The sequence below is a fragment of the Neofelis nebulosa genome, chromosome 8 (assembly GCF_028018385.1).
Source record: "Neofelis nebulosa isolate mNeoNeb1 chromosome 8, mNeoNeb1.pri, whole genome shotgun sequence".
Taxonomy (NCBI): Eukaryota; Metazoa; Chordata; class Mammalia; order Carnivora; family Felidae; genus Neofelis; species Neofelis nebulosa.
Window position 1 is genome coordinate 41,994,262 of NC_080789.1, and position 23,757 is coordinate 42,018,018.

Here is a 23,757-nt window from a genome sequence, read left to right on the forward strand (position 1 = left end):
GAAGATCCTTAAAGTACCTAGTTCGCAGCCAAAGGTTTTTACAACCCTGGTGTTGTTGAAGAGAAAACTGGAATGAGAAAGCACCTCCCCAATCTAATGCTGACGCAGTAGACAAGAATGAGAGGAGCTGGGAGAGCTCAGCTGCTGCACACTGCTGCAAAGAGAAATCAACATGACAGAACTGAAACTTACACAGCAGGTACAGGCAAATGCTGGCTTGTGTATCAAGATGATAGATGCCACAATACACATTTATTCACATGTCCAGATGGAATATAACCAACTAACTAGTTACCAACTGTCTGTGTGCAATCTAGTTAACTTTTTTTAAATGCCAGACTTATTAAACCTTTAGGTGACATTCATTTTTAAAAGTGGCAGTGGGAGGGGGGACATCTGTGGGGGACATGAGGGTTTGTGAGATCAAGCCCCACGCCTGGCTCCATGCTGAAAGTGTGGAGCCTGCTTGGGATTCTCTCACCTCCTCTCTCTCTGCCCCTTCCCTGCTCATGTGCGCATGCACACTCTCTCAAAATAATCTTTTTTTCTTAAAAAAAAAAAAAAAACTTAAAAAAATTAGCAGTCTCCAACATAAAGGCTAATATGCTTGATATAAAGATGCTAACAAATACAGCTAAGGATATAGTTTCCTTAATGGCAGACTCTCTCAAAACTCTCAAAACACTCTCTCAAACACTAAACACTCTCTCAAAACAATCTTTTTTTCTTAAAAAAAAAAAAAAACTTAAAAAAAATTAGCAGTCTCCAACATAAAGGCTAATATGCTTGATATAAAGATGCTAACAAATACAGCCAAGGATATAGTTTCCTTAATGGCAGATGACACTGAAATGTGTCTGAAAATAACAGGGCCACACAGAGAATTCAGGTCAGCATGAATGAAGGCTTCCCAGGTCAGCCACACTCCCCATAAAAACATACAGATACCAATGTGAAAGAATGATGGTTCACCTGGTGAGAGAAGGATGCATCTTCCTGTTCTTGGGGAGTGTGTGCACTCCCTGGACTCTTCTGACTGTTCTGGACTCTCTGGCCATATACCAAGCTCTGAGAAAAGCATGAATAACATCACATTTGACAAAATAGGCAAAGGATATGAAGAGAATTCAAAGGGGGCAAAATACAATTGCTGGAGAGAGAGAAAGGGAGCAAGAGAGATGAAAAGATGCCATAATTCCAACCCCCACCCCCCTCAAAAAAGGGAGAAATCAATTTAACAGCATTCTAGGGCATATACATGTTACCTACAAGGCACATGTTACCTGCCTGTCTTTGGTGCACAGCCCACATACACAGTGAATTAGCAAGCCAGCAGGGATTAAGTATATGCCTGTGACTTGCACTGTGTAAATGTCTGCTGTCAGGTATCATTCTAATAGGACAGACTCTGAATCAAGAAGTGAAATGTACTTAACTATATAATTTTGAGTCGCTCACATTTAATCCCATTAAATGTAGAGAGATAAAATTAGAGCACTATAAAGGGTTTCTGACAAGAACAAATAAAAGGAAAAAAGGTCTACGCACACTTGACTAACTTTTAAGTTCCAGCTAAAATTGACAAGCCAAACATGAGAACTTCTTAAAACCTGAGGTAGTGATGAATTAAATTCTATGGATACCATAAGGATTTTTTAAAAAGGAGTATCGATTATATATAACAAAAAGACAGCACAAGAACAAAACAAATATAACCAAGGGAATAATGAATAAGGAAAACCAGTAGACATTACAAGATTGTAAAATGATTTTTAAATGTATTTAGGTAATAGGCCAGCAGATGGCACTACACTCAAGACAACTCTTCCTAACTTTTTTTGCTGCACTCTTAACAAATTAGACAAAAATGATTTGATTATACAATGGAAAGATTTCGAATCAAGTTTTTTCAGTAAGCAACAGGTCCCATTTATTACATATTCTACTGTGGTCCTGGATCCCTGGCTAACACTACATGATAGTTGATTCTTTCTCTTTCTTTTCTTTCTTTTTTTTTTTTTTTTTTTTTTTAACAATTGTTGCTTCTAATAAAGAATCCAATTTGACCCACAGGTTCTCTCATACTGTAGTAGTACCACCATCACCTCAATCCAAACTATCAAATTAATCTTGCTTGCTTCCAACAAACTTTAGAGTGGGAAACTGTTCCTCACCTAGCTTCTTTAAAAACTGGTTTTCAGGGGCAGCGAGGTGGCTCAGTCAGTTGAAGCGTCCAACTTCAGCTCAAGGTCATGATCTCACAGATTGTGGGTTCGAGCCCCTCATTGGGCTCAGGCTCTGTGCTGACAGCTCAGAGCCTGGAGCCTGCTTTGGATTCTGTGTCTCCCTCTCTCTCTGCCCCTTCCCCCCTCATATTTTCTCTCTCTCTCTCTCTCTCTCTCTCTCTCTCTCTCAATAATAAAACTAAATAAATAAACAAACAACTGGTTTTCACTTTATTTCCCTCTGGAATCCATATGTATACAAATATTTGTAACTATATACATATGTATATGGCATACTGTTTTTTTCTACCCACAGGCATTTGATGAATAGATGCCTGCATGTGTATTTTTCTCCCTTTCCTACCTTCTTAGAAATAAACTTTATTTTTAGGATTTTTATTCAGAAGTTTCAGATTTACAAATAATGCAAAGTTCTCATATTCTACACACCCAGTTTCCTCTAATATGAATACCTAGCATTAGTATGCCATATTTGTTACAATTAATGAACCAATATTAATATATTATTATTATTATTATTATTATTATTATTATTAACTGAAGTCTATATTTTAGTCAGATTTCCTTAGTTTTTACATAATATCCTTTTTCTCTTCCAGGATCCCATCTAAGATATCACATTACATTTAAGTTGTCATGGCTCCCTAGGCTTCTCTTGGCTTTAATAATTTCTCAGACTTTCCTTGTTTTTGATGATCTTGACAGTTTTGAGTAGTCAGGTATTTTACAGAATGACCCTCAACTGGGATTTGTCTGGATTTTTTTTCATTGTCAGACTAGAGTTATGTGTTTTTAGGAGAAAATGTTTTCTAATTTAACCTAATTTTTAAATTTTCTTTCAACACTACTGTACAATCCTTATTTGTCCAAATACTTTTATGTAGTCTGTAATTATAGTATTCATATTTTATATTCTTCCATTTTACATTTCTTCATACCATTACAGATAGTTTTTATAAGTAATGCTTTTTACCACTACAAAATACTTAAACTGATATACTGAAACATTTCCTTGTCACTTGAACATTCAGGTTAATCTTACATTTCCTAACTAAACTCAGATGTTTTTTTCTTAGGCATTCCCTTCTTAGTCCTCCCCTAACATTCTCTTGACCATTGGACTGTAAACTATAACAAGTCAAATTTCATATTTCACTAGAGATTCTCAATTTTATCTTCCAACTACAGGATTCGGACCAGCATTCTTTTAATATATCTCCTAGTTGGCCTGAAAATCTTATGGAAGTCACCTTCTCTCCTTCCTGCCTTTCACACCCACAGCCAACTCTTCTCACCAGTAGTCCAAGCTCAAGTGCTGGTCACACTTCCAATTTGGCTCCAGAAAACTATAGGGCAAACACAAAATGTCCTGTCTGTGGCAAATTCTGAGGAAGTACCTCTTAAGCACTGTAAGCTGTTTTGTTTGTTTTTTAAATGTGTGAGTCAAGTGCACATATACATTAGGTTTCAAATTTAATTACCAAATTGCAAATATCATGGCAAAGAAACACTGAAAAGCCTAAAAGAAGAAATTCACAAATCATATCTTCAATTGCGAACAAACAAAGGCACTCAGGTACCTAGCTCAGTAGTTAACAATCAGGAAGTTCTGAGCAAAATTACAGATTACACGTACAATTTATTTTTTAATTTTATTTTTTTAATTTACATCCAAATAAGTTAGCATATAGTGCAACAATGATTTCAGGAGTAGATTCCTTAATGTCCCGTACCCATTTAGCCCATCCCTCCTCTCACAACCCCTCCAGTAACCATCTGTTTGTTCTCCATATTTAAGAGTCTTTTATGGTTTGTCCCCCTCCCTGTTTTTATATTATTTTTGCTTCCTTCCCTTATGTTCATCTGTTCTGTGTCTTAAAGTCCTAATATGAGTGAAGTCATATATTTTTCCTTCTCTAACTCACTAATTTTGCTTAGCATAATACCCTCTAGTTCCATCCATGTAGTTGCAAATGGCAAGATTTCATTCTTTTTGATTGCCGAGTAATACTCCATTGTATACATATACCACATCTTCTTTATCCATTCATCCATTGATGGATATTTGGGCTCTTTCCATACATTGGCTACTGTTAATAATGTGCTATAAACATGGGGGTGCATGTGTCCCTTTGAAACAGCATACTTGTATCCCTTGTATAAATACCTAGTAGTGCAATTGCTAGGTTGTAGGGCAGTTCTATTTTTAATTTTTTGAGGAACTTCCATACTGTTTTCCAGAGTGGCTGCACCAGTTTGCATTCCCAACAGCAGCGCAAAAGGGTTCTTCTTTCTCCACATCCTCGCCAACATTTGTTGTTGCCTGTATTGTTAATGTTAGCCATTCTGACAGGTGTAAGGTGGTATCTCATTGTGGTTTTGATTTGTATTTTCCTGATGATGAGTGATGCTGAGCATTTTTTCATGTGTCAGTTGGCCATCTGGATGTCTTCTTTGGAGAAGTGTCTATTCATGTCTTTTGCCCATTTCTTCACTGGATTCTTTGTTTTTTGGGTGTTGAGTTTGATAAGTTTATAGATTTTAGATACTAACCCTTTATCTGATATGTCATTTGCAAATATCTTCTGCCATTCTGTCAGTTGCCTTTTAGTTTTGCTGACTGTTTCCTTCATTGTGCAGAAGATTTTTATTTTGATGAGGTCCCAATAGTTCATTTTTGCTTGTTTCCCTTGCCTCCGGAGATGTGTTGAATAAGAAGTTACTGTGGCCAAAATCAAAGAGGTTTTTGCCTGCTTTCTCCTCAAGGATTTTGATGGCTTCCTGTCTTACACTTAGGTCTTTCATCCATTTTGAGTTTATTTTTGTGTATGGTGTAAGAAAGTGGTCCAGGTTCATTCTTCTGCAGGTCACTGTCCAGTTTTCCCAGCACCACTTGCTGAAGAGACTGTCTTTATTCCATTGGATATTCTTTCCTGCTTTGTCAAAGATTAGTTGGCCATACGTTTGTGGGTTCATTTCTGGGTTCTCTATTCTGTTACGTTGATCTGAGTGTCTGTTTTCGTGCCAATCAGATGTACAATTTTAAAAGATCATCTAGGGGCGCCTGGGTGGCTCAGTCGGTTAAGCGTCCGACTTCGGCTCAGGTCACGATCTCGCGGTCCGTGAGTTCAAGCCCCGCGTCGGGCTCTGGGCTGATGGCTCGGAGCCTGGAGCCTGATTCCGATTCTGTGTCTCCCTCTCTCTCTGACCCTCCCCCGTTCATGCTCTCTCTCTGTCTCAAAAATAAATTAACTTAAAAAAAAAAAAATAAAAAAAAATAAAAGATCATCTAATCATTTTTTTTTCCTCCTCACCACCTCCACAATACGTTTTTCCTCCTTCCTGTATGATTTACTAAAAGGCATTTCCAACTACCAAAATGTTCATACTAAATCTCATTCAATCTGGATTTAGTGTCCCAAAATTTCAGGTGTAATTATTATTTTTTTTAATGTTTATTTATTTTTGAGAGAGAGAGAGACAGAATGTGAGCAGGGGAGGGGCAGAGAGAAAGGGAGACACAGAATCTGAAGCAGGCTCCAGGCTATGAGCTGTCAGCACAGAGCCTGATGCAGGGTTCAAACTCACAAACTGTAAGATCATGACCTGAGCCAAAGTCAGACGCTTAACCAACTGAGCCACCCAGGTGCACTTCAGGTGTAACTAATTAGCTACCAAGTCTTACTATTTTTCTCCAAACAAATTCATCAGTTCTTTTCTGTTATTGCCTCTATAATACCTTCTCAAATAGTCTGTCTACCTTGCTGTTCCAATCACTCCCCTGTTTAAAATCTATAATCATGTATATATGGTAAAACGGTAACATTTCAGTAATCATGCAAAATTGCATGAATTGGCCCCAACTTCTTCCAGCTTTGGTATCCACCATTTCCTTCCAAGCATCCTACATGTTTTTGTTTGTTTAAATGTTTATTTATTTTTGAGAGAGAGAGCAGAGCAGGGGAGGGGCAGAGACAGGGAGACACAGGATCCCAAGCGGGCTCTGAGCTGACAGCAGAGGGCCTGTGAGATCATGACCTGAGCAGAAGTCTGATACTCAACCAACTGAGCCACCCAGGCACACCAGCATCCTGTATGTTTAACAGCCATTCCAAGGTTTTGTATATTGAAAACCTCAGTGTCCTTTTGCTCATGTTAGCTATTCCACTTAGAAGGCACACCCCATCTCAGGTCTAGCAAACTTTTACAAATCCTTCAATTCACAATTCAAATGTCATTACAACATTCCTTGTTTCCCTGAGGCAGAGTTAGTGATCCAGTTTTCTGTGTTCTGCAAACAATAATTACAGTACTGTGTGATAGTGTGTTAGTTTCCCATTGCAGGTGTAATAGGTTACCACAAACTTAGTGGCTTAAACCAACACAAATATATGATCTTATAGTTCTGGAGATTAGAAGTCCAAAATCAAACATCAGTATCACAGGTGTCAACAGAGCCATGCTCCCTGAAGAGGTACTAAGGTAGAAGCTATTCTTTGCCTCTTCCAGCTCTGGTGGCTTCTGGCACTCCCTGGGTTGTAGCGATATTACTCCAATTTCAGGCCAGCATCTCCGAATCTCTCCAGTCTGCTTCATATAGCCTTCTGCATGTGTGTGTGTTCAAATCTCCTTCTGCCTCCCGTTTATAAGGATACATGTGACTATAATCAGAATCTGCCTGGATATCTAAGATAACTTCCCCATCTCAAGACCCTTTATTTAATTATCCCTAGAAGCTCTTTTCCCTTCATAAAGTAACAGAGGTTCCAGGGATTAAGACTTGATATCTTTGGGGGGCCATCATTCTGCTTACCATAGGACAGAGGCAAGTTCATATTACATAAACTGGTGCTATCTGTAGTTTTCTCTTGGCTATCAAATACCCTCAATCATCGGTGATAATGTGTCTCTCTCCTGTGGAGCATTTTGAGATTTCTGAAATTCACCCCATGAGGACAAACAGTAACTCTTAACCAAACTTTGGTCAGGGTCCTCTGAGCCCTCTTCTCAACTAGGTCTCACCCTTATTCCCCATAACTTTACTAGGACTGCACAGTTTAGCTTTCAGAAAGAATTCTGTTAAGTTAGTTTAGCAAGAATCCCCCTACCCTTGATGTCTCCTTTTAGTATTCCCATCCACTGAGCCCCTCATTCTGTTATAAATCCCCAACTGTCCCTGCTGTATTCAGAACTGAGCCCAGTTCTATACTGAGGGGCTTCTTTCCTCCCTATTGTAATAGTTCCCGAATGAAATTCATTTTTCCCATTCTAACTATTGTCCAGCTCTGGTTTTCTCTGACAGAACCTCCCTCTGTAACATTTTCTGGTATAAAATAGGCATTCTCTAGCTCATTTCTAAAACTCCTCCTCAGCTCTTATGCTAGTGGTATAACCCTGGGGTTGCTTATGCCAAGCAGAAAACTTTCTTTTGGTAAGTTTATTTCATGATGGCTCTAGCCTATCTAGCCTCTAAAGTGTTTGCCTGGTCCAAAGGAAATACTCTTAACATCACTGCACACACAGAGGAAGCCCTGTCTCTGGCTCTTCCACTGCAAGGCTATTTTATGTATCCCTTACCTTTATACTTCACCAGGAAAGCAGCGGCAGCCCCCCCATCTCTGGGCCTTCAAAAACTCCAGGGGACCCAAATCACACTTTTCCATGAATTCTTTAACAAGACAGCATCCCAAGAGAAGCCTAACTATTTTTTGCAACCCAGCAGACATCCAGTTATAGACACATTTTCCCTCCTGAAAAGTGCCCATCTTTCAAAGAAATTGTTTACAACCTACAAAGGACAATAAAAACACTACATCACTCCATTTTGCCTTGATAACTCTTCAAAGAGCCCTTCTTCCCAGTAAAGTCTCTATTTTGTATAAGCTGGAGGTAATAGAGTTCCAGGACAAATCATGGCCACTTCCCATCAAGTTCAGCATCTCTGTTTACACTACAGGGATCTTTTGTCAGCTATTGTCCTCAGCTTTGAGCTCCAGGAAACATGCTTAGATGACAAGAAGAGTTTCACTTAATATCTTATTATATACAAATACATCATAAAGCATTTATCCTTTCATACCTAGTACTTTTCACTTAACATCACGTTTCTTAGATTTTTCTGTGCTGATAGATGTTGTTCTAGTTTATTCAATGCAACTGCTACATGGTACTTGATTAGATGAATAAATAACATACATTTCCCTGAGACTTTCTGCCATTATAAACCATGAACAATCTTACACAGAGCTTACCTGTAAAAGTTTCTCTGTGGTAAATACCTAGTAGTACAACTTCTGGATAAAAGGACTTTGAGTATCTTCAACTTCATTAAATTACTTTCTAAGGTGGTAGTACCAGTTTATACTCTCACTAGCAATGCAGTTTTCCTTTCACTATACTTGGATTTACCAAACTTAATTTTTAGGAAATCCGACGGGTACCAAACTTATACCTTGTTTTGATCTGCATTTCCCTGAATCAAAGTGAAGAAAGTTTATCCAGGAGAAATCAACTGTATCAATGGAAATGAGAAGTCAAGAAGGATAAGGGCCTCATGCTGACCAGTGGATTTAGCAACATAGATGCTGCTTTACTTTGACAAGGTAGAGCATATGCCAGGCTGGACTGATTAAAGATAAGATGGGAAGGAAAGGAACTGGGAACAGCAAATATCAGCAACTTTTCTGAGGAGTTCTGCTATAAATAAAAGCAAAGAAATAGGGCAGAAGACAGAAGGTAAGTGGGATAAAAAGAAAATATGGTTTTGGTTTGGGGATTTTTTTAGGATGGGAGAAATTATCACTAGTACATATAATCTGATAAAGCTAAAAACTGATGAAGTAGGAGTATGAGAACTGCTGGAGAGACGCCATAAGTCAGCCTGAGAGGATAGAAATCAGTGTAACTAAACATATACAGTACTTTTATGCTGAAAACCACAAAACACTGATGAAAGAAATCAAAGATCTAAATAAACAGACATACCATATTCATGGATTGGAAGACTTAACATGGTAAAGATGCCAATTCTCCCCACATTGATACATGGGTTTAATGCAATTCCTATCAAAATCTTAGCAAAAATTTTTGTAGATGTAGACAAGGTTATTCTAAAATTTATATAGGAAGGCAAAATAGCTAAAATAATTCTGAAAAAAGATTAACAAAGTAAGAAAGCAGTGACTCAATTTCAAGACCTATTATATAGCTACAGTAATCAAGATGGTATAGTGCTGGCTGAGGGATAGATATATAGATCAATAAAGCTGAACACAGAACCCAGAAATAAGCACACACAAATACGTTCAACTGATTTCTGACAACAATGTAAAAGTAATTCAGTGGAAGAAAGGTAAGCTTTTCAACAACGGGTATTGAAGCAGCTGGACCTTTACAGGCCAAAAAAAAAAAAAAACAAAAACAAACAAAAAAAACAAAAACCCTCAACCTAATTCTCACACTTTATGCAAAAAAAAAAAAAAAAAAACAAACTCAAAACTGATCCTGAACTTCAATATTTCAATGAAACTATAAACTGTAAACAAGAAAAAGAAAGTCTTTGAGATCTATGGCTAGGCAAGGAGAATCTTAGACTTGACAGAAAAAAATACAGCCCATAAAAGTAAAAATGTATAAACTGGATCTCATCAAAATTTGAACTTATCCTTGAGGGTGCCTGGGTGGCTCAGTCGGTTAAGCGGCCAACTTCAGCCCAGGTCACGATCTCACGGTCCGTGAGTTCGAGCCCCGCGTCGGGCTCTGTGCTGACGGCTCAGAGCCTGGAGCCTGTTTCAGATTCTGTGTCTCCCTCTCTCTCTGCTCCTCCCCTGTTCATGCTCTGTCTCTCTCTGTCTCAAAAATAAATGTGTCTAATATACATACTAAAAACTCTCAAAACTCACCAGTAAAATAAAGAATCAATTGAAAAAAAACTGGCACAAGACGTTGTTATGGGCTGAACTGTGTCACCCCAAAATCAATTTGTTGAAGCCTAGCTGCCAGTACCTCAGAATGTTACTGTATTTGGAGCAGGCCCTTTAAAGAAGGAATTAAGTTTAAATGAGGTCATGAGGGTGGGCCCTAATCCAATCTAACTGGTCTCCTTAAAGGAAGAGGATATCTGGACACAGACACCAGGGGCACTGTGAGCACAGAGGAAAAACCATGTGAGGACACAGCAAGAGAGCAGCCATCTATAAGCTAAAGACTGGGACCTCAGAAAAAAACAAACCTACTAATACCTTGATGTTGGACTTCCAGTCTCAAGAACTATGAGAAAATAAATTTCCATTATTTAAGCTACCTTGTGTGTGGTGTTTGTATGCCCTAGCAAACAAAGAGGATATGAAGATTTCACCCAAGAGGATATAAAGATGGCAAATAAGCACATGTAAACATAGTTGGCATCATGTGCCATTAGGGAAATGCAAATTAACACCACAATGACTTATAATCATATACGTATTAAAATGGGCTACAATCATTAAGTGTCAACACCAAATGCTGGTGAGGATACAGAGATCAGATCACTCACACACTGCTGGTTGTGTACAGTCACTATGGAAACCAGCTTGACAGTTTCCTAAAAACACTGACATAAAACTACCATATAACCCAGTAATTGCACTTCCGGGCATTTATCCCAGAGAAATGAAAACTTATGTTTACACAGGACCTGCACACAAATGGTTAAAGTAGCTTCATTTATAATAACCAAAACCTGTAAACAACCCAGATATCTTTCAATAGGTAAATGATTAAACAAACTGTAGTATATCCATATACTACCCAGTAATAACAAGGAACAAGCTGATGATGTCCGCTACAACCAGATCAATCTCCAGAGTATTATGCTGATTGAAAAAAACCACGCCCAAAAGGTTACAAACAATTATGATTCCATTTAAATAACATTCTTAAAATTACAAAAACTACAGAAATGGATACTAGATTAGCATGATATACAAAGGCAATACAAAGGATCTTTCTGGTGATGGAAATGTTCTATATCTTCAGTGATTCAATATCAATCTCCCAGTTGTGATATTACTCTATAATTCTACAAGGTGTTACCATTGGGAGAACCTGGGTAATGGGTACACAAGATCTCTCTGCAGTTTTTCTTACAACTGCATGTGAATCTAAATGATCTCAAAATAAAAAGTTTAAGTTAAAGAAAAATTATCAACTTAAAATTTTGTAATTTACGCAATTTATCATAAATAAAATATACCTCAACAAAAATGGCTCTGCAGTAAAAAAAAATATTTTTAAAAAACATACACATGGTTAAAAAATCATCCAGGGGCACCCAGGTGGCTCAGTCGGTTAACTGTTTGACTCTTGATTTCAGCTCAGGTCACGGTTCATGGGTTCAAACCCCGCATCAGGCTCTGCACTGACAGTGTAGAGCCTGCTCAGGATTCTCTTTCTTTCCCTGTCTCTCTGCCCCTCCCTTGCTCTCTCTCTCTCTCTCTCTCTCTCTCTCAAAATAAATAAATAAACTTTTAAAAAATTTTAAAGAAAGAAGATTTTCAGGGCACCTGGGTGGCTCAGTCAGTTTAGCCTCCGACTCTGGCTCAGGTCACAATCTCGCAGTTTGTGGGTTTGAGCCCCTGTCCAGCTCTATCCTGACAACTCAGAGCCTGGAGCCTGCTTCGGATGCTATGTCTCCCTCTCTGTCTGCCCCTCTTCCACTCATTCTTGTCTCTCTCTCTCTCTCTCTCAAAAATGAATATAAAAAATTTTTTTTAATTGAAAATGATTCTCTCTCCCTCGCTTTTTGCCCCTCCCCCACTTGTGCACCCGTCTCTCTCAAAAAAACAAAAAGCAAACAAACAAAAAACCCATCCAGACCAGTGTTGTGCAATAGAGCTTTCTGCAATTATGGACGTATTCTACATTTCTGTGCTGTCTCAAACAGTAGCTGCTGACCACACATAGCTAATAAACACTTGGAACTTGACTAATGTGACTGAAAAACTGAACTTTTTATTATATTCATTCTAATTAGTTTAAATTTAAATTGCCACATGTCATTGGTGGTAGCTACCACATTAACAAGGCAGGTCTAGGAGAAACCAAGATGACAGAACAGCATGGAAGTTTTTTTGTGTGTATCACATCCATGAAATACAGCCAGATCAACACTAAACCATCCTGCACACCTAGAAAACTGATTTGAGGATTAACATAATAATCTGCACAACCTGAACCACAGAACTCAGCAGGCTGTGTCTGTGTTTATAATATACACTTTAACTTCCCTGTTTATAGTCAAATAATATTATAAAACTGCATTAAATATAAGAACTTAAAAAAAAAAAAAGGCAGGTCTAGATATTACAAAGAATGGTAAAAATAATTATATGCTAAGATGGAACTATGTCCTAAGTGTATTAAGAAAAAATGCATCGGTTATGTACTTTACCTTCTACTGTACACCTTCTATACTCCTTAAATTTTTAACAACAATCATGTGCCATGTTTCTTAAAAGCCAAAAACCCATACTGGAATTTAAATTTCTGATACCTTGAAAATTCACACATATTATTCAACAATATAGAATAAATCAGATGTTAGGATGACAGTTCAGAAAGGTTTAAGTTTTTATTTGGTCTGCTATCTTATAGTGCTAGATTCTAGTTTGTCAATTTTTTCCCCCCAAGTGTGACTTTTTTTTGGATTTGGTTACATTCAACTATCCACAGAAAAAAAGAAGACAAATAAGGAAAAAACAAGTTTAGAAAATGGAAACTTATGAAATCAACTTAATTAACTTCTTACACAAAGAGTTGAAAGATCTTGGATATTCGTATTGAGTGTTCAATCAGAAAGGAAAATTCCCTTAAAAAGAATGTCTACAGTTTATTCATGACCATAGTCACAGAATTGCAAATGGAGAGTAGTGAATATTTATAATTACAATGAAGGGTGATAACACAAATGATAGTGTGACTCTTCAAAAAGTTTTACACCGGAGGTGCCTAGACTCAAGCCAGCACTTGTCCTCTCATCAGCTACTACCACAGATTTACTGCTAAGAATACTTATCTCCAACCCCTCCAAAGCCTCCCCTGATCCATACCTAGGGTTATTTCATTTCCTTTCAAGGGATTTTATTAATGAAAACATATGTTCCCTTATGAGTTTAGACTAAGCAGAAGAAAGAAAAAAAATAAATTGAGTTAACAAAAATTTTGAAGCAGTGTTTTTACAAAAATCTAGTTTTAGGATTTCAAGTCAATTATTCAAAAAAGTAACCTTACAGCAACTGCCAAAACGGAGTCTTCCCCTTAACTTCTTTAATAACAAAAGCTGATAGTAACTCTGATAGTTTTTCTATTATATAATCAAAACTAATTTGTGTTTTGGCCTATTAAATTATATGGCAGAGTATATACGAGGATTATGAATTTGGAGTCAGAGTTTAGATTCTAATATAAACTCTGCCAACTGCTAATGATGCGAACTTGAATAAATTACCTCACCTCTCTGACTCTGCTTCCTAATCTATAAACAGTTCAATAATACCTACTTTTCAGAACTGTAAAAAGTAAATGAGCAGTACATAGAAATAACCAAAATGTCCTTCAGTAGGTGAATAAACAAACTATGGTATATCCAGAAAATGAAACAGTATTCAGCATTAAAAAAGAAATGAGTTGTCAAGTCATGAAAAAACATGGAGGAAACTAAAATGCTATTACTAAGTAAAGAAGCCAGCCTGAAAAGGCTACATACTGCATGATTCCAACTACGTGGCTTTACAGTAACAGCAAAACTATGAAAACAGTTAAAATATCAGTGATTGCCAGTTAGCAGGAAGGGAAGGATGAACAGGTGGAGCACAGAGGATTTTTAGGGCAGTGCAGCTATTCCATATACTACTGTAATAGCGGATGCATTATACATTTGTCAAAACCCATAGAATTTATGCCAAAAGTGAACCCTAAGGTAAACTATGGCCTTTCGGTGATGATGATGTATCAATGCAGGCTCATAAATGTAACAAATGTAACTCTGATGCAGGATATTGATGGGGAGGGTGGTACAGGTGTGTGGGCAGCCAGTATATGGGAAATCTCTGTACTTCCTGCTCAATTTTGCTGTGAACTCAAAACTAGTCTAAAAAATAAAGTCTATTAAAAAAAACTTTTAAGAATTTTTGAAAAGTAAATGAGGGCATCTGTAATCCCAGGGCATTGCTAACCAGTGCCTTGGCAAATAATAATATGCAATCAACTCTATGACTGTATTATCACTATCACACTATGCTGCACTTTTAAAAAGGAGCAACTAAATTCAAACAGTAAGCCTGGATTCAAATTCAGTACTGCCACTTACCAGCAAGTTACTTACCCTCTCTCTGCCTCTATTTCCTCATTTATAAAATAGGTATGAAAAAATGTACGAATTAAATGAATGAATATATATGCAGAACTGTTTCAGGATAGTGACTAGTTCATGGTTATAATTTGATAAATGTTAGCAATTACCATTATTGTGATCTATCAAACCAAAGAGATAACATGAATAGCAATAAGTACAATGCCTCATACATTAAATGTCAAGTTACCCTCCTTCCTCCTCCTGGAGTAAAAGTTTTCCCACATATCAAGCATGTATCACTGAACGGGGAACAAAATATGAGAGTTTATAAGATAAGAATCATCTCTGGAACTTTTTCAAAATATGCATACCACAAACCCACATACTAAATTGGAAACTGTGAGAGGTGTGCATGGAAATAAGTGTATTCTAACAAAATTCTCAGTAAGATTCTAATACACACACACACACACACACACGCACACGCACACACACACACACACTCATATTCTTACTTCACCTAACCCATCTCCCACACAAATCCAGTTGTGATAAAGTTACTGAATACCAGTGATTAATGGGATTCAATGCACTGAAATCTGTATTTTAATATAAGTTTCTTGGAGTACCTATGTATTGCCCAGATAAGGGACAAATATAGCCCTGGCAAATTTAGCCCACAGGTCAAATCTGGCCCATCACCTGATTTTACATATAAAGTTTTATTGGAACACAGCACATCCAATCATTTCCATATTGTCTTTGGCTGCTCTCATATGACCACCACAGAACTGAGTAGTTGCCAAAGAGACTCATATGGCCCACAAACTTGAAAACATTTACTACCTGGAAACTTTACAGAAAGTTTCCCAACCCCTGGTCTAGGTTATTTGTTATTCAGTAACCCAACTAGAACATTTGGCATTAAGAATGAGTTCAATGTTATTACAACATCTCTTAAAGCATAACAACAACAACAACAACAACAACAACAACAACAACAACAAAACTGGCTGGAAACAAAGCAAACAAAAAGTTCTTTAAATTAAAAGTATAGAGGACAGAAATAATTTCACATGCTAGCATTCCTTAAGGAAACTGTTCTTCCCCCAGATCCAACCAAAAGATCTTAGCAAATAACAGGCCCTATCTCATGGCTATAAGAATGGAAAAAAACCTAAATCAGGAAAACCCAATTCCAATGTGGAAAAGGGAAAACATGCAGTCCCCCTCTAATGGTTGGCTGATATTTGAGACATATGGCAAAAAAAAAAAAAAAAGTCCACATCCATATCGCCACTACAGAGAAGAAGCTGTCCTACATTAGGAGAAAATAGAGCTGAAAGGCAGAGATGAGGATAGAGGAAAAACAGTCTTGTTGACATTCTTGGCTCAGATTCCAGGGATCCTTGAGTCTCTTGCTATCCTAAGTTAGAATTATAGGAATCAGTAACTTCCTTTTTGCCCAAGTAAGTTTTAAAAGGATTGGAGACATGGGGCTCCTGGATGGCTCAGTCGGTTAAGCTTCTAACATCAGCCAGGTCACAATCTCATGGTTTATGAGTTCGATGGTTTATGAGTTCGAGCCCCACGTTGGGCTCTGTGCTGACAGCTCCGAGCCTAGAGCCTACTTCAGATTCTGTGTCTCCCTCTCTCTCTCTACCCCTCCCCCACTCACACTTGCTCTCTCTCAAAAAATGAATAAACGTTTTTAAAAAGAATTGTTAAAGGGTTGGAGACATTTGCAACTCAAGGATTCTTACACAACAAATAACTTCTCTTTTCAGTGAAGGACTTATTTGTTTATCAATCATAAGAACAGGGATAGGTTTGTTCATCCCTCATTAAATCCTTCATAAATTAACAAATGTTGGTAATCCAAAAAGTCATTTTTAAAAATTCACAATGGTAAGGGTGCCTGGGTGGCTCAGTCGGTTGAGCATCCAACTTTGGCTCAGGTCATGACCTCACAGCTCTTGAGTTTGAGCCCCACGTCAGGCTCTGTGCTGACAGCTCAGAGCCTGGAGCCTGCTTCGGATTCTGTGTGTGTCTCTTTCTCTGCCCCTAACCCACTCACATTCTGTCTCTGTCTCTCTCGAAACTAAATAAATGTTAAAAAAAAATTTTTTTTTTTTAATTCACAAGGGTACAGTACAGTAAATTCTCAATCAGTGGTTACTATTTTTTCACTTGATTTTTTCTAGTATTAAATAACCAATTGAAAAACACAAGCTATTTAGGGGCACCCAGGTAGCTCAGTCAGTTAAGTGTCCGACTCTTTCAGTTCAGGTCATAACCTCACGGGCTCGTGAATTCAAGCCCCATGTCACACTCTGCACTTACAGCACTAAGCCTCCTTGGGATTCTCTCTCTCCCTCTCTCCCACTGGTGTGTGCACACAGGCTCTCTCTCACTCTCTCAAAATAAAATAAGCATTAAAAAAAGATACAAGCTATCTAACATATATACAAAAAAAAAACCCCTTCAGATACATTTAACCCCTCATCTCCATCTCCTCAATAATCATTGATAATCACAAAGACAAGCTTAAGACACTATAATATTGCAATTTATCTGAGATTCTATCATATTTAGTATGTATCAACCCTAGAAAATGGAATAATATGGCAAATTTTCACCGATTAAAACAGAAGACAAAAATATTCTGTTTATCCCTCTATAATTCAGGAAATTAAGTTCTTTGCAATATTTCCTTCACAGAAAGCTAAATTTCACTGTACTTTCAAATCAGTTGCCTGTAGCTCTATTCTAAGGATATTTTAATAGAAAATATTATCCTACAATTAGAAAATTATTACATGGGTGAGAATTTTACTTTCATTTTCTATAAATACAATATTGCCTTGAATCAATTCTTCTAATTCCAAAGTTTAAAGTATTTGATATTTGGGGCGCCTAGGTGGCTCAGTCAGTTAAGCATCTGACTTCAGCTCAGGTCATGATGTTGCTGTTCCCGAGTTCGAGCCCCGCGTCGGGCTCTGTGCTGACAGCTCGGAGCCTGGAGCCTGCTTTGGATTCTGTGTCTCCCTCTCTCTCTCTGCCTCTCCCCCTCAAAAATAAACATTAAAAAAAAATTTAAGTATTTAATATTTTATTCTTAAATTACCTATCGGTGACAGAATCTAATTACAAAATAATATTAGAGTTAGATGATGCTGTGAAAGAGAATTTCATGTAACCTTGTATTGAAATAATGTTTTTTGGATTGTGTGATTATAGGAGGTTCCATTAAAAAAGTACACTATATCAAGATGCCTTAACTAACTAATCCTAATTACCCTAACATAACCTTAGGATACTTTCTAGAGGAAAAGAGGTTTGCCATGGGTTTTTAACTTTTAACAAAATTTTAACATGCTCACTTTCATCTAGTGTGAGGGATCTGGAGGCCTACAGTTAATCTTTTGTTATTCTGCAATGTCTTATTTTATATTCCCCATTACTCTGTGGACTATCAAAGCATCAAGATCATACTTAGATGCTCAACAAACACTCCTCATATCAAAGCACACATTTAAAAATAAATAAATAATATAAAAAAGGCTTAAAATAGAGTCCTCTGCCTATCTTCTCCTCAATCCCCAATTTTAATTTTCTTACCTACTTAGTTGCCTCCATACCTAATAATAATGTATACTACTGTTGCTTGAGAATTACTAATTTCTTACCACAACATTAACAGCTAACATGTATCGTGTTATTAAGCACCAGACTCAGAACTTTACATATATTATCTCATTTAACTTTCACAACAACTTCATGAGGTAGGTGCTATTATACTCTCATTTAAATCTGGAAAATTAGGACACAATTCAATAACGTGCCCAGGGTCACATAGCTAGTAAGTGGCAACACTAGAATTTAAACTCAAGCAGCCATACACTAGTACTCACACTTTTAACCTCTATCTTACATCTATCCACTCCACAGTCCGTTCTTAAATATTTTTAGAATGATTCTCTCAAACTAAATAAAAATAATGAGCAAAATAATACAAAGAAGTCAAACTGTAAAATGGCATTTCTCACAGCTAAATTTAATTTGGTTTATAGGTCAGTAGTTTGCAACTTTGGCTTTGCCAGAATCTATGAGGTCACCAATCAGTTGCATTTGTATTTTATATACATTGATTCAGTGATTACTACGCTTGAGGTACAGTGTTTTTAAATCTAAATTACAACTACATGACCTATAGCGTTCCTCCCGAGTAAAAAAAGGCATCAGATTCTAAAGACGGCCAGAAAGACATACTTTAAAGGGAAAGAGTGTGCCGGTAACCCAACAGAAGAAGAAAAGCAATTTTCAAAGAAATTTTCTATCTACTTTCTGAAAGCAAATGAATTAATTTACTTATGTGTACACATGTATCTCTAACTACATGATAGGGCAAAAAAATAGTAACGGAAAAAGGCAAAATCGCTTTCACTAAAGAAAAGCTTCAAAAAAGAGATTTTTTTTTTTTTAATCTGAAGGCAGGAGACAGTAATATTTTGCCTTAAAATTTTAAACAAAAAAATGAGACATGAATATGGACAAAATTAATGTAAAGCAAAAAAACCCCATATATATACCATTTAAAAAAGAGAAACTAAAGAAAAAGCAGTGACAGAAGTTCTTAAAATGAGAAAAAAAGAAAACAAGAGATGAAAGCCCTCGATAATCTAGGCAATCCAGTTCAAAGCTCTGAGTCAGATCTTGCTGAAACAGAGAGTCCTTATAATAATACTCTGGCAAAGGGGGGTATTGTGGCCTCATTCTATGAAAGAGTTAGGAAGGCTTACTGAGGATATACTAGCGGGTGAAACGGAAGAGTGATGATAGCAAGTCAGCTGGATTGTAGACCAACATATGGTCTCTATGTCCCTGCTAAAGTCTTTCTTCTAACCATTCTAGATGACAGAAATCTGACACTGCTTGCAGGCTACACTACTCAATTCAGCACTTATTTGCCTTCTGTTAAGTGTTTCACACTTAGCAGCGTATATATTCCCAATTAGATCATTAACTCTGGAGAGCAGGAGCTATCCTATTTATTTTATTTTCACCCATATAACCTAGCACAGTGCTATGCACGTAGTAGATAGATGCTCAAACCTACTGATTCTGAAAACTCACAACATACAATCACAACATTAGAGTTTAAAGAAATCTTAAGAGATCATCTAGTCTACCTCTTTTATCTTCAAAGCAAAAAAAACTAAGAGTAGTTAAAGGTACAACAGCCTAAAGTCAAGAGTTAGGATTAGCACCCTAATCCCATGATAATCAGTTCATCTTTTCCCAAATAACCTCTAATTTCTTCCATTATGATAAAATGAATAATCACCTATTTCTTCAGAAAACAAAGTAATAGCACCAGTATTCACTACATGCCAGGACTTTCAGAAGGTTAGATTTGTTTGGCAGCCTCAGTCTGGGATGACTGCTTTATAAACATTATATAAACACTTAAAAACATTATTATACTACTTAATACTCACAATAAATATGCTAAGAGATACTGACCCAATTTTACAAATGTAAATGGACCACGATAATAGCAAGTGGCAAAACCCAAATTCTGCTTATCACCAGTGGCTCTTAACCCTATCCTGTCTCTCACTGAATTTAACACAAAAATCCCAAAGTCTTAAGAGTCCAGCACAGTACCTGACCCAAACAAAATAAACAAATGTTTAAAAGACTGACTAAATGAATGGATCACTTAATTAAAAAGGTTCTCTCACAGGAAATATCTCTAAAAAGGTTTCACTGTTTATCTAATTACGTAATCCCTTGAGAACGGTTTTAATAGTGCACAGTTTGCATACTAACAGAAGGTTTATGAAATGGCTTATTTCTTTATCCTACAAATAATAATTCGTCTGTTCAACAAATATTAAGTGAGAAACTATTTTTGTGACACAGTGTTAAATTAAGATAAAAAGTAAAATAAAACTTGTTCCTACAAGATTCTATTCCATAAATTAAAGTCCACACAAGTCTCTAAACCATTTAACAAAACCAAAATGTGTAACATCTCCCTCCTTCTTCCGGTAGAGGAAAAAGAAGTAACATTAACTGAGCACCTACAATGTGCCAATTCTTAATCCTCAACACGTACAGCTTCACCTAATCCCTTACAGCTAAGCGAACTAGCCCACATCTCCATTTCTGATGAACAAATTGGGACCTTAAAGAGATTAAGTGCTTGTCTCAGGTCCCTCGGCTAACTACTACAAATACAGATTGGAACCTAAGTCTGTCTGACCAAAGGTCTATGTTCTCTTCTAAAAGAAGTTAAAAGCATTTTTATTTGCTTACCAAGGCAGAGAATGGGTTTCTTTCCAAAAGAAGGTGAAAACACTGCTTATTTTAACAACAAAAAAAGAATACATTGTCTCAATCCTCACAATAGCCTATCAGTTATTATTCCAAACCAGTATTATAAACGATGAAGCTAGAACTCAGAAGTAGCTTGCCCAAGCACATACTGCAAGGAAGCAGAACTTTACCAGGTATGCAGGCAACACTAACCACAGGAAAAATGCAGAAAGACCTTAGCTCTTGTAATTCTAAGCTTAAGACTCATAACATCTAATCAGACTTTGTGTTTGCTAGGTGAAAAGGAATGGTAGATATCGATATCAACTTCCACTTTCAATCGATTTTCTAATAACATCCTATTACATGCCACCCGGAAGACTGGTCTGTAAATTTCAAGCCTACAGGCCATTTCATTATACCAAGCAATCTCTGGATTGTTACCAAAGTACCAAACAATGTACTATTTTACGAGGCAAAGGTTTACCAAGAGAACAGTATGTTAAAATACATAAAATCAATATTTAAGTATTTGAAACTTTCACAGGAATAGACGAATAATAAATATTCCTTAGCACTATTTTCAATAAATCATCTGAAAACTACTTTGTTTCTTGGTATATTTTTCAGGCCTAAGCTCCAATGACAGTTCTAAAAACCTTACTACCTTGGTCACAAAAATATTTAGTTTTACTGGACAGCTCTGTTTCTCAGAAATCCAGAGAAGCCTTTTCTATGGACAGTGGCTCAGGCATATTCCTAAGGAACGGTCCCATCTGTTTGTGGTAAAGCAAAGTGATGAGTAAGAGGGTGATTGAGTAGTAATACAGAACATGTTTAAGTGTGTATCTTTATTTACATTTTACTAAATAATAAAAGCATGCAATATAGCCCAAAGTTCAGAAACAAGTAGAATCATTCTACTGCAAAGTAACCAGATAGAGACTTCCATGTTGGTTCCCCTCACTACAACACAAAGGTTGTCTTCATCCTTAACCTCATAAAAACTACAGTTCTTCAGTAAGCTTTGCCGCTACCTGACCCACACCTAACTGTGAATCATTGAAAACTGGAATGCATCACGAATTGCTTCCAGGACTGAACCAGCACTAGCTCAGCTATAAACTAAGAAGTAAACAAGTACAGAATATGACAGATCCTGGAGCGGGACACTGTTTACTTACATGGGAAGATACTCCTGTTGTGATGGGAAACGTGTTGCACTGTCTTCCCCTGGCTCCAAAAAAACAAACAAAACCAAAAAAACAAAACAAAACAACCCATACTTTGACAAGCTAGTGTAAGCGTGGCTCTATTCCCAAAAGTTTTGACCTCTCTCGTTAATCGCATAAGGACAAACGCTCATATAAGGACATCCGACACAAGGTGCCCGAGGTGCTGCCTATGGCATAACCTGGAAGGACATCACTTTATACAGAAACTGTGTTCTTACCCTGCACTACCCACAGTGATGAGCTAAATGGGAAGAAGAGCTACCACCATTCACCACAGCGAAGCAAAGGAGAAGAAATCAAAACCAGACGCGCTCCGTCCTCGCCCCCGAGAAGCTTGGAGCAGGACTAGGGGCGTAAGCTGCGGTTCCAAACCAGCACTAGGCCCCCGTCACCTGTGCACCCGCGAGCAGCGTGGCGACAGAGCAGAACCATCAACATCTCCACCTCTGTCCTCTAGGCACAGCCAGGGACTGCGTCCCAGAGCCCGCCCCGACCAGGCCCGCCCCGCTATCTCCACCCCGTTATCCGCTCGCAGCCGCGCTCGGGCCTGGATTTGCCTCCCCGCCGTCCCCAACTTCGGCACGTTCCACTACCCCCACACGGTTAGGCCATAGCCCTCCGCAAGTTCGGGGGAGAACGGTCGGGGCCCGAAGGGCGAGGAATGCGCTCGGCGCGGTTCCTCACCTCTGGATGGAGAAGGGGCACACAGCCCGCTTCGGTATCGTACTCATCCGGGCCGTCCGCCATCTTGGTGTTAAATCCCTCCTCCCGCTGCATGCCGGGAGAAAGCGTTTCACCCTCGCGGGGCTCGGGCGAGGCGGAGGGCACGCGCGAGGGCGAGCTCGAGCCCCGCCGGAGGCGATGCGGTCGCCGCCTCCTCCTTCTCCTTCCCCTCCCCCGTTACCGCCCCCTCTGCCCCCACTCCCCTCTGAGGGCGGGGGTCCCAGCGCGCGTGCGCGCGAGCCGGGCCGGCCCCGAGCGGGAGCGCGCTCTGCTGCACTGCGCCGGACCAGACGGGCGGAAGACTCTGGGCGTGGGCAGCATAGCCCGGGGGCGGGCCCCCCCCGGCACGAGGCAGATGTGCGCCACAGTCCGCTCGAGAGAGGCTGCCAAGGGGGGACTGAGTCAATAACGCGGGAAACCTGGAGGCGGCGCGGGAGCAAGACACAGCTTCCGCGCCGCGCAGCGGAGAACTGGAGGCTCGGGCAGCCGGGGCGGCCCACGCCCAAGAGCACCCTGTCCAGAGACCCCCGGGACTCCTTCCCAGAGACCCGGGGTGGAACCATCACCCGGCTCCAGGTACAAGGTTTTGGGCTGTCAGGCTTGAATCCAAATGTGCATCGTTCCCGAAGAAGACAGACGCACCCCTTTCCTCTACATTCAAAAAGGTCATCCGGCAATTTGTGCCTCCGGGGTCGTCCGGAAAAACATGGGTGAAGCTTGGGGCTTCCTCTTCCAGAAGCCTTTTTTAAATGATCCAGCCCGTCCTCATTGAGCTAACAGTAACTACATAAAAAATTTACACCCTCAAAGCCCAACAACCCCCATCTGCTACCTTTTAATGTAACCCAGGAATTCAGAACCGAAGTCACTTAAACTGAAATCGCCGAAATTTGAACCG

General features: G+C 38.6%; 1 protein-coding gene across 3 annotated transcripts in view; it reads right to left on the reverse strand.

The window, feature by feature from the left end:
- ZDHHC17 (zinc finger DHHC-type palmitoyltransferase 17) overlaps nt 1-23,016 on the reverse strand; it is a 103,738-nt gene extending 80,722 nt beyond the window's left edge. Inside the window, exons 1-2 of one of the 3 annotated variants that reach the window (XM_058741969.1) lie at nt 22,821-23,016; nt 973-1,068 (exon numbers count right to left, since the gene is read on the reverse strand). In XM_058741969.1, coding sequence (XP_058597952.1) covers nt 973-1,068; nt 22,821-22,913 — 189 coding nt within the window. In that variant the 5' untranslated portion in view covers nt 22,914-23,016. The remainder of the gene's footprint in view (nt 1-972; nt 1,069-22,820) is intronic. The other 2 variants (XM_058741967.1, XM_058741968.1) reach the window with 2 other exon arrangements.
- Between the last annotated feature and the right edge of the window lie 741 nt (nt 23,017-23,757).